The 12,299-nt window shown below is 35.3% G+C and overlaps 1 protein-coding gene across 5 annotated transcripts; it reads right to left on the reverse strand.

The window, feature by feature from the left end:
* Positions 1 to 4,496: 4,496 nt before the first annotated feature.
* LOC144561550 (uncharacterized) lies at positions 4,497 to 11,856 on the reverse strand. Of its 5 annotated transcripts, none has more exons than XM_078310525.1 (11): positions 11,433 to 11,692; positions 10,579 to 10,988; positions 10,035 to 10,171; positions 9,800 to 9,913; positions 9,627 to 9,695; positions 9,353 to 9,482; positions 8,945 to 9,105; positions 8,659 to 8,863; positions 8,259 to 8,540; positions 7,617 to 8,222; positions 4,497 to 5,387 (listed from the first exon to the last, which is right to left on the reverse strand). In XM_078310525.1, the coding sequence occupies exons 2-11, from the start codon at positions 10,894 to 10,896 to the stop codon at positions 4,680 to 4,682; spliced, it is 2,730 nt and encodes a 909-aa protein (XP_078166651.1). In that variant the 5' UTR covers positions 10,897 to 10,988; positions 11,433 to 11,692; the 3' UTR covers positions 4,497 to 4,679. The 5 variants fall into 5 exon arrangements, with proteins under 5 accessions (XP_078166651.1, XP_078166650.1, XP_078166649.1 ...); XM_078310524.1 differs by having other exon boundaries at positions 7,617 to 8,228; XM_078310523.1 differs by having other exon boundaries at positions 7,635 to 8,540; positions 11,433 to 11,856.
* Between the last annotated feature and the right edge of the window lie 443 nt (positions 11,857 to 12,299).

The raw sequence follows: 12,299 nt of genomic DNA on the forward strand, positions 1-12,299 counted from the left end.
AAACATGTATGTTTCTGTTTAGTTTGATCCGGTCCGGATCTAGGCGGGTCTTGGGTTAGTGTGGGATGAGTTTAGGCGGGTCTAGTGGAAAAATTCGGCCCAAACCCTTGCTAGACCCGTCCCTTGGGTTAGTCCGGTCCGGTATGGAAATCTAGCAAAGGTTGGGTCGGTTCGGGTCCGGTCCACGGTTCGGATCTGGACCTCTGGTTTTTTTTAACACACTACACCTACATGCAGCACACAATGAATAGAACACAAGATGAACAAGTATACGAACCCTTGTATGAAGTCAAATCAGCTCTGTTAATATTTATACCTAGAGGTGAAGGCGGAATTTTAATTTAAGAGTCAATACATAGATAGAATTATTAAGTTTATTCCACTATCAAATTTTCAAAAAAAAAAAAGAATTATTAAGTTTATTTTTTTTTATTAGAAATACACATATTTATTTTTAAAAAATCGTAAAAACAATTCTATAATACAATCCATACTCTCTTACTCATACACGAACTGTATCATAGTGTAATCTAAAAATAGACCGGATCCATCTACAATTTTACAATAAAAATAGTACACAACATAAGAAGAGCAAACACTATTTGATATTAATATTATTTGATATGCTAATGCTAATAATCTATCAAGAGCAGAATCCATTCTTTCAAATTATTAAAATCAGATTTTAAGCAAAAAAAATGTCAACAAAATTAATAATAAACATCATCTTTTTTTATGAGAAATACAAATTTGAAAAAAACAAATTGTTTTGACTGCAAATAAAAAAACAAAGGGTTTTAAAACCCTTCGTTTTATATAAAAAAAAAATTAAGCGATCAAGTCAAAATATCCAGAACTTGAGTTTGACTTTCATTTATTATGATTTTCTTCCTTCGGCACTCAGCTCTTACTTTTTAGACTGACTTCCAATAAACTTTGTTAGTGCTCTGACGCTTTAATGTAATCTCTGATTGAATTTCAATAGTATTCCCACAAACGCTTTAGTTTTGTGAGCACTAGCTGTTTGATTGTTACTATGATGGAAATTTATAAGTACTGAATCAGAGGAGGATTCAGAATTTTCGTTGTCATTGAGGGGGAACGAAAAAATAGCTAATCAGTATTAGATAAAAAAAATAATATTTTAACTTGTAATTTTCAAAGCACTGGTTTTTAATTTTTAATGCTTGAACTTCTAATTATAATTACTAATTTGAATTTAAGGAATTTATTATAATGTCAACTCAAATTATATAATAGAATTTCAAAAAGGGCGAACAAAAAGAAATTCAGAGAGGAACAAAATTGGTACAGACTTATAGATCTCTATAAATTTTCAAAATCCAAGAGGGGTGACTCCAATTGAGGTTGATTCAGTTCTTACAACCCTACATGTCACATACTTGCAGCTATTTTGTTTTCAGTTTGATCCAATTAAGATTGGATGTGGCATGATTTTATATAACTTAGGTCTTAATGAGCGAGTTATAAGCGAGTTGGAATATGCTCATGTTTAGTTCATTAAATTAACGAATGAATTGATAATAAACAAATCTTTAACAAGTGGATTACAAACAAATCACAAGTTATGAGCAATTTACTCAGATCTAGTCACAACTGAGTCCGCATCATCTGCATTAACTCAAAAGAGCATATTTTAAGTTAATGCATCTCGGTTGTCTGATTTTAAACAGAGTCAATTCGATTACAGCCTATAATTCAGAGATCCTTTAATATTAATGTGGATCTGATCCACACAAATCTAAAACAGATCAAACGATATATTATTGCTCTTTTGAGTTAATACATCTCGGTCGTTTGATTTTAAACGGAGTCAATTCAATTAAGCCTATAGTTCAGAGATCCTTTAATATTAATATGAATCTGATCCACACAAATTTAAAGCAGATCAAACGATATATTAACTCAAATTTTAAAAGCAGATCGTGAAATGTATTAACTCAAAAGATTCCTTTTTTAAATTAATGCAGAGGATACGAATTCGTTTCAAGTCACAACCAAACAGTGACAACCAAACATGACCTATAGGAACTCCAGAAGACCATTCCACTTGTTTCCAAACTAGAAGTGTCCGGATGCCTCCTGTTCAAACAGGAAAGGAGAGGTCTTTCCCCTCGTGGACACGCGCTTGGTTGAAAAATAGTCTGGGCCAGACGTGTTTAGTTTTGATTGGTTCGTACACTGATATTTATTCAGAATGAAAAAAAGGTGCACACGGGACCATTCGAAAGAGACAAAGATGATTTATTCAACGACCAACTCTTAACTGTTGATTATTATTATTTAAAAACAAAAGGTGAATTCAAGTAGTTAATTATTTTCATATGATTTTTTTTATATTACTTTTGTAGATATGTTGAAATCTATATTTGGATGATCTAGAACTTTAGATCAAGTGATTTTCTATTTATCTAAAAGGACAATATTTTTATAATGTAAAATTTTGTTTGTAAATATATTTTTATATAAATATCATATGGAATGGTTTGAATCAACTACTTAAATTTTGAAAATATAAATCCATAACACAATTTATATGCATTGTAAAGTACAATAGTCTCACTAAATAAAAAAATTCTGAACTGATCCAAACTCCCCTGGCTCCACCTCTACGGAATGCACACTGACAATGAATTGTTTATATCAGACCACAAACCATACACCAAACTTTATGCAATATAATATACAAGATTACAAGGTGATAAGTTTGGTAATTGTATTTTATTATAAGGTAATATAAAATTGCTTCAAGTTCGGTACCGTTGTACTTGATATATATACAAACAACAGCTTGCATCTTTGACACTTTTATTCACTTGCTTGCACTTTTCATGGTTAATTAATTAATTACTTGTTTTAATATTTGCCTATTATTTCACAAGATTTATTAATTGGCAGTTGAATGATTTTGCATATATGACTTCTTAACTATAATGAAATCAGTGGTACTTGATGCCACTATTTTGAAAAAAAAAAATGGTAGCAGATGCAATTTTGTGGTCTCTGGATCTAATGCATGTTAATTAGTTAAAACAAAAATGATTTAGGATCTATCCCTTAAACAAAAGAAGCCTAGAATTAGCAACTAAGGGTAGCTATATGAATATTTTATCAATCTTGATTATATATTTAATGCAGAAAGTCAGAGAATATTCTTATCAAGATTGGTCCCCAGTAATTAAAAGCATGATGACTTCACTAATTAAGATTAGACTGGTTAATAGGCGCTTATCAAGAAGCATGACAGTGTGGCATGCCACCACTGGTACAAACTGGCATTAGACTTGTAGTGATTACTTTAATCAAGAATCATTGTTCAAAGTAATCTTGGTTGTTACTTGAGTTTTTTCCAGTGTCAAACATAGCACTAGGGGTGGTGCAAAATGGAATCATTCATTTAGTTTAGTCAAATAGATTATGTATTTTAATATTTTTCCTTTGATTTCTAATACAATCGACGAAATGGTCGGTGGAAGTGCCGTATCGGGCGAGTGATGATTAGTAGGTAATTGACAGATTATATTGTTTTCTTTATCAATATATACAGGTCTCTAGGAAGGTCTTAACCTCAGATATTGCATTTAAGAACCTAAGATGCTGTACATAATATTATTTTCAATAGATGTTGTATGATGAATTGATGATTTTCAAGAGATCACCAGATCAATTTTTACAAGAAATGATCCCCTTTTTTAGCTTTTCTAGTTCATTTGTTTCTTCTCTTATCCTTTGTCAGATTCCTATTTGAACTTGAGAGATAAACAGATACAAATGGGAAACAAATGAACAAATATGACCTGAAATTAGGCCAAAATGGTTCTTAAATCTGTTCTACTGTTCTGATTCAAATATTTTACTTCATTCAAGGAGCTAGTGGTAGCTGACTTACTGCATTTAGTAATTAGTACAACAAATAAACAAAACTATAGATATCTATTCTACGGGCTTTCAGCAAACAAAAAAGAAAAAGGAAAAAAATATTATATCTTTTGTCAAAAGTAGGGTTCCATGGTGGGTACAGAATCATTGTCTTAGAACGGTACAATGAACCCAGTCCTGATTAAAATATCAATCTATGGATCAGAATGCGTGCATTACAAAAGTAATAAACTACAAGCAAATGCCATCACCATAACAATGTCCCAGAAACTTCATCAGAACAATTTCTAGAATCAAGTTACCACTCAATGTCTAAATTCTAAACATTTCTTCACATTTCTTTTCCTAGAATCGGTTACTAACTGTTAGTTTTGGGCCTTGTGCAGTCTAATTTGAATATGTATCCTTGTTCGGTTATGACCCAGAATGAACACTTACCAGTCGAAAAGAACAAAACAAAATAATGCAAAATCATAACGACGCTAACAAATGCAATATATTACCATCCAATGCTTATTTAAGAAGAAATTTGTTTGATCTTGACTTGCAAGCAAGAATTAATGTCTACAAAAGTAAAACTATCTTGAAGACAGGTAATCACAAATTCTAAGCTAAAATTATTAATAAAAAACGAACATAATATAGCTTCAAAATTGCCAGCCAAGATAGAACCCCAAACTATCCATGTCCAATTTGAGCTCTAAATATATACAATAATTCACCCCCATAGTACAAAAGTTCAGTTTTCCCCATTTAAAAAAATAGAAAAACAAAAAATTCTACCTATTCCATGGCCTCGAAAAAGACCGCCCCATAGAATCAGGCATTCCAGGATTTGAATTTTGTTGCCTAAAATTCATCCAGGCCAAACTATCCATCGTACCAGCAGCAGTACCACCATTACCACTCCTATTATTAATACTATTATTATTATTGTTATTATTATTATTACTATTATTATTATTATTACTGCCTAATTGAGGTGGCATGTACCCATACACATTGTCAACCCCACCAGCCATACCAAAGCTCCTTGGTGCGGCGTACTGCTCTGGGTTCATGCTCTGGTATTGCATGCGTGGCGGGATCTTGTTGCACTCTGACAAGACGCTGAAAAGGCTCCCATCTGAGGTTGCAATGGAGGTGTCCATTCCTGACCAGTTGTTAGTGTTACTAGTGTTAGCTTGCATTTGATGCTCTTGGGGGAACCATGGGTAACCAGTATTATTGAGAGGAATTCGCAGGTTATTGGTCATGTTTGCATTCACATTCATGTGCGCATTCGCGTTCACATTCATGTTCTGACGTGCAGGCCCCATGTTCACGTTCACGTTCATGTTCTGACGTGCAGGCCCCATTTGGGGTAAGTGTCCTTGGTTGGGATAACTGCCGGTTGGGTACATTGATGGTCTGTTCAAGGGTTGCTGCTGATGCATGTACGGATTATTCTCTCTAACTAGTTGTCTCTGCTCCAGTAGTCTCTGTGCCTGGAAAAGAAATATACAGTTTTCTTTTATTTTACTGGAGGCATGAGTTTGACTGAGAAAAAGAAAAGTATTCACTGGGTATCAGATATTCAACCCAATCATTATCCAACATGGTTAATAGACCGTATACTTTATTATAATAAAAAAAAACCATGACAGTTGATAAAATACTTATTAAAATAAAAAGATACAAAGCATATTCCTCTGAAATAAAAATAGTAAATGATAAGAGAGCAGAAAGAGAAAAATCAAACCCTCAGTACAAATAACTTATAAAACACCTTAGCAATCCGCTACCATAGTCCACTTAGCACAATACTGCAGGTATCTTCTCTATAGTTTAAATGGTCCTAGTCAACTTTTGGTACAATTTGGAAACTTTTCTACTCCCTAACACCATGTTTGGTTGGAGCATAAATTTATGCAACTCCTTAAAAGTTATACCACTATCATTTATTATTATTTAATTGAGCAAGCCCAAGAATAAGAAAAGAACAGCATTTATGTCATCAAATTAGAATATTTACATAATTACAAATAATAATATTAATAATGATAACAAAAGTAACATTGCTATTATTTTTGTTATTATTGTTCTTATAATAGTAACAATAACACTTATAATATAATGACATTAGTAGTAGTAACAATAATAATAATTATTATTATTATGATCAAGATTTTTGCTACTCCAATAATAGTGAAAATATAATAATGGTGAAGACGATGATGGCGAACAAAAAATAGTATATTGAAAATAACAATTGTATAATAATTATTATAATAATATTTAATAATAGAGGAAGGGTCAAATGCCCCATTGCTTTCATGCCCCAATCATTCCCCACAGCTTCATCTCTGATTTCAAAAGTCCAAACAGACCATCCAAACCGCTCAACATGATATCCACATCAAAATGTGCTTAGAGACCAAATTTTATATTTTTCGGAAATTTTTTATGACGGACAAAATCACTGTTTTTAGATGGTCCAAAATTTTCCTATCATAAAAAAAGAAAAAAGAAAATAGTAAAATATTTCAGAAAAATATAAAATTTGGTCTCTAAGCACATTTTAATGTGGTTATCATGTTGAGCGGTTCGGATTGTCGGTTTGGACTTTAAAATCGGAGATAAGGATGTGGGGTGTGATTGGAGCATGAAAGCAATGGCATTTGAACCCTCCTCTTAACAATAATAACAATATAATGTTGTTGTTGTTGATGATGATAAATCATATAATAACAACAATTATAATAACGTTGTTATGAACCATGGGACCCACCAAAACATATCTTGAGGAATAAGCTACTCTACCTTGATAGGCTCCATATATTATAAAGCCAAAACTTCCTTCCCAGTTACGCACACTTCAGTTATTCATGCGTGGCTTCAATAAGTGAGGAATAAGGCCCTTATTCCTCACTTATTCTCCAACCAAACATTGCATAGTACAATTTATCTCATCCATATCTGTCCATGCTTGGGTGAAAAAAATGGGGACTTAACAAATAATACCTAAACCAAACATATGGCATACTTGAACTATGGAATTCTGGGGCAAATTGCCTGGATAAAAACCTAGCTTACAGAACCAGGGCCCAGTTGCCCAAATATATGGAATCAATACATCTTAAGAAAAGTGGGAACAAGGAACCAGAATATTTACTGACAACATTCATAACAGCACGTGAACCAGCAGCAGACAGATGCAAATAACAGTATAGATAGCATGATTACCATCAATGGAACCAACAGAATGTTGGTACCAGCATCAGTCTCAATATATCAATAATACCTCAACCCATCAATACAAGTACCGGCAATCATACTGAACCTGCATATTTTCTGGTATGTATAGCCCGTGCTAAGGCAACATTTGTCCATATCAGTTCAATAAAGTTGCCAGATAAAGTGCCACCAAATGGATCATACCATAACCCATGCAGATAAATACATGCTCCAGCACAAGCTGATACCATGAACACCAAAGAAGGGAACCATATTTTTGTTCATAACAGTTCAAAAAATATTCCCAGTACAGCCAAGTGGCCTACAATAATCCATACAGAAATATGCCACGGGTTTACACGCCAGCACCACACCAAAAAAAACAATATTTTGAAAGAGAAACCGGAGACAGCAACCATAGTAATGCCATGCATCAGGTCACTAGTATTGATGGGGTGAAAGTTGATTTATTATTTGGTGTGGTCAAGTGATTATTTTACAATTAAAAGAACATTTACCTGAAGAGACTCAGTAGACTGCTCACTTGCCAGAAGAAAAGACGGCAGACCAGCTACCTGCTGCTTCATGCCATTCAGACTGCCATGTGAATAAGACGGTGGAAGCATCTCTGGCTCCTTTTGAAAAGAAGGGATCAACTCCGGACAAAAGATTGACGCGCCATTATCCATCTCCATCACATCCCTCTCCAGGTCAATCACAGCACTTACCCCACCACCACGCTGCTGGGAAATTAGTTCTGGCAGCTTAATAGATGACTCCCCAGGTTGCATGTACTCCTGTGGTTGTTGGCTGTAATCGCTTACTGGGACCCACTTGTCAGAGTCACTTGGTTGACCAATATCATCACAGGGAAATGGCTCAACTAGTTCGGAAGAGGTGCTTCCAGGGATCAGAGTGTCGGTTTCGGGAGAGGTGGTGGGATCCTGATGGTGGCTGTTGAGGGATGGTATGCGCTCCAGATCATGACGGTAACTGGTGTTTGTGAGGTCATGGTATTCTTCATTTATCGGTACTGGCTCTTGAACTTCGGCTTCAACCTCTTCCTCTTCCTCTTCCTCTTCCTCTTCCTCTTCCTCTTCCTCTTCCTCTTCCTCCTCCTCTTCCTCCTCTTCTTCTTCCACATCCTCCTCAGTTGAGTTTCCTTCTACAGCTATTACATCTTCCACTTCTTTCGCTTCAAATTCTGCTTCCGGCTCAACTTCAGCTTCTTCTCTTTCTTCTTCCTCATCCTCCTCCTCCTCATCATCATCATCTTCCTCCTCTTCTTGCTGTACCTCACCTTCCCGCTCCTCTTCTCCTTCTGATTCTTCATGTTCTTCTGACATATCAGGGCTGGAGTTATTTTCGAACCCTCCACCAATCATGGGCTGCTCAGATCTCTCTAATTCATGGCTATTCACATCCTAAGAGTTGCATGAACCAAAAACAAAGAAGGTAAAAGAAAATCACAATGTTTGACAGGGCACAAAAAAGAAATCACAAACAGAAATCCTTGGTTGCAAGATATAGAAATAAATAAACCTCTTCCATATCAGACAGCTTCTCATCATCAACATCTATAGATGATGATTTCGTCAATTGCTCATTTTCCGTCTTCCTCTCTCTCCAAGCCTCAAAACCGGCAGGAATTTCTACAATCAAAGCTTTCTTCCATTGCTGTATTTCTAAGTTCCTCCCCTTCCATGCCTCAAAAGAAACAGGAAGATCTTCCTTGACCACTTGCAACCTGTTCATGCAACTTTAACTTGTGAGATAATTGACAGAGGATTATTGTGGCATATGCTCTTAAAGTAAAAGGGCTGTGTACCAGTGGTCATGTAATTTTGTTTTTTCTTCCTCCATTAAAGACTCATACGGCTTAATCTTCAACCTTTTTATGTCCCCAAGAACAGGGTTCAGAAGCTTTGGTAGAAAGCCTTCGCCGGAATGCTTTAGATTTTTAACTTGCTCATATTGTGACTTGCTAATCTGCAATATGTCAACAAAATTTATAGGACTCAATGAATATAGTCAGAAAAGTATAAAAAGCAATACAGAAGAGCCTATTAAAATGCCACCAGGAACAGTGTATATAACTTGTGCAGAAAAGAGGGAGCAATATTGGATCCCAGTGACAGTCAGAGAACAAATAGATCAAACTGAGCAACATACATTATTATGAGATGCAATGGAAATTTGACATGTAGGTTCACGCACTTGATGCAGAGATCATTACCTTAACATATGACATATACTTAGCAGTATCACTTGTACGCACGATCTTTTGTATAACCTCTTTTTTATTAACTTTGGGTTTTTCAGGTGGGCTTGTGATGCTTCCAGTTTTATGCCTAGTAGGTGTATCCCTGTACATCAAATAAACTGTAAACACAAAGTAATAGGTAACTCCCTTACAAGTCATTATTGTCCTAAACAATGAACTTGGGAGATAAAACCACAAAATAGAATGTTCCATTGTTACAGTAAAATGTATCTGAAAATAGAGTTACCTAAATAGTTTTTCCGGATCTTTGCAATTTATCCATTTTTCTTTCCACCTCTCCAAATTAGCAATCATGCTACAAAACACAATTAGCAATGGGATAAGAATAATTAAAACTGAATCCAAGAAAGAAAAACAAAAGCAAAAGATACTAAAATTTTACTTAATTTCTAGAGAAACCTGGAATGATAGTTGTTTAGTTCAACATAGTATGCCTTCTTATCAGACAGAAACTGCTTTTCGTTCTGACGGACAGCATCAGGATGCATGTCACCGCAGCAAACAGAAGCCGACCTAGTATCAATCAGTACATGTTTAAAAAAATTGTTAGTAAATATGCTTAATAATCTATGACAAGTTCTGTAAAAAAGCTAGTACATGGACAAAAGAGTAGATAATGTTAAGTATAGCTTGCCATTTTGTGAATTGGTTTCCAAATTGAAGGTTTTCTCCTTTGAGAAGAGATCGAACTGCTTGACTTGTACTAATCCCACTAGGAAGGAACTGGCTTAGAAGTTTCCTGTCTGATTCTGATAGGCATGAAGACCACACCTAAGTTAACAAAAATGAAAACACAACAAATAAACAAATATGACATCCTAGTAAAACAGATTTCATTATACCAAAAATTTATGTTAACCAAAAGATCTTCAGTATGATAACAATTAGTCTTTTATAAAAATGTTTTACTATATGCTAAAGCTTAAACCCATGAAGTTTAACTTCCACACAAGTGAAAGTAAATTCAAAACATGATGTTTAGCTTGTACAATACTAACAATAAATTTAAGTTTTACAAAATAGTGGCACCATACTATCGAAGAAAAATGCACGTTAATTTCCTGAACTTATGCTTAATTTGGGTTTTCAATAGGACTATTTACAATTGCAGAAATAGTCAAGTACAGAACCATTATCACAAACAAATTTAGTACCAATAGGCACATATAAATTCATACCTCATAAGATAATACATCGCTCAGATCCCTCAAGTTAAAAATCTCTTTAGGAACATGAAACACATCAGCCAGTCCCTTGCATGGTTTTGGGACCGTGTCAACAAATGGGCCTAGATCCTTCCATGCCAACCCGACCTGATCCTTCTTAGGCATGACTCTCTTACGTCGCTCGTCCCAATCCAAATCAACATGAGGTCTCAGGCTCAACGTATAATCTGATGAGTCTAGCCTCTTTTTCTTCTTCCCTTTGATTGGATCATGAAGGTTTGAATTACTCAAACGTCTCTTCTGTTGTCCAGCCGCCATTCGACAAGTCATCTAAGGATCTTTTGTATCATGCACTACTTGGTTTGCATCAAATTAAGATTCTGATTTTTGTAAACTGTGATTCCCTTACTTACTGCAGTAACCTTCATGATGAAAACAATGAGATCAAATGTACAGGTGTTGCAAAAAGTACATAACAAACTGGAAGATCATGAAACCAAATAATTTCAATGCATACTCTATTGACATATTTTAGTCTTTAGATACCTTAAATTCATCTTAAACAAGATTCGTTACTTGAAAAACTGGATGAGATTAATTCGGTGAGGATTTCTATCCAGCAACACATATATCGGCAAAAAGACATTCAACTTATGTTACATCAATTTTATTTGCACAACTTCTTTCTTGAACCTCAGTCCGATGTCTACCCTTACTTCAAAATTAAATTCAAACCAAAAACAAACAATTCATATGCATCTACACGACAGGAAGCGAACAAATAGGGGGAAAGGAACTAACTCAGGAGATCATCAATCTATTGCAAATTGAGAATACGACCAATAAAAGAAAAAAAAGATTGGTACCTCAAATCAAATACGAAATTCGCAAATCGAGCGATGGGGGAAGCAAGCAAGGACGCGCACCCGAACCCTAGAACAGGGAAAGAAGAAGAAGAAGAAAAGGACCGACCAATTTAGTAGAGGTTATACCGAGATTCCAACCTTCGTACAACACAAGAGATAGATAACTCGATATGGGGTGTGGATTCGAAGGGTGCCTGCGACTCTGGCGACTTTCCTCTAATCTCCGCCGTCTGATCTCGAAGAAAATCTAGTGCTTTAGTGAAGATGCCCCGATGGGATGATGAATTCGTTCTCCTAAAGTAACCTAAATTTTGGGTTTGGATCTTGACCGTCCGATCTGTTGTGACACGAATATTAAAGGATTTCCGTGCATTCTACTATGATCGGACGGTCCGGATGAAAAATTAAAATTTGGATTACTTTAGATGACCCGGACCTGGGTGATGATACGACGTCTGTGTTTGTGACTTGTGAGGTTTCTGGTCAATTCTCCATGGCAGATGATATTATATGATATTTCGAAGAGAACATAAAAAGGCCTGTTTGACTTTATCCGGTCGGATCAAGTCAAGATATATGGATTTTAGTATCAGCATTTTTGGGCCCATGTGGTTCGATATCTGGATAATGGGTTTGTAACTCTGTTTTTATTGCGGCCCGGAAAATCATTTTTGGTTCTTACATGGCCCGTGGGCCTACATCCATTTAGTCTAATAGAATTTGATCCAAACTTGTTCCTGATCTGTTCCTCCCTGTAATCTACCCAAATTAGCCAATTTGTGAGCAACTTGTAGCTCATTAGCTTCTCTGCTACAATAAGAGGTCTTGAATTTCCCTGCCATTTGCCCTTGGAGCATATCAAAACGG

The sequence above is a fragment of the Carex rostrata genome, chromosome 11 (assembly GCF_964058835.1).
Source record: "Carex rostrata chromosome 11, lpCarRost1.2, whole genome shotgun sequence".
NCBI classification, from domain to species: Eukaryota; Viridiplantae; Streptophyta; class Magnoliopsida; order Poales; family Cyperaceae; genus Carex; species Carex rostrata.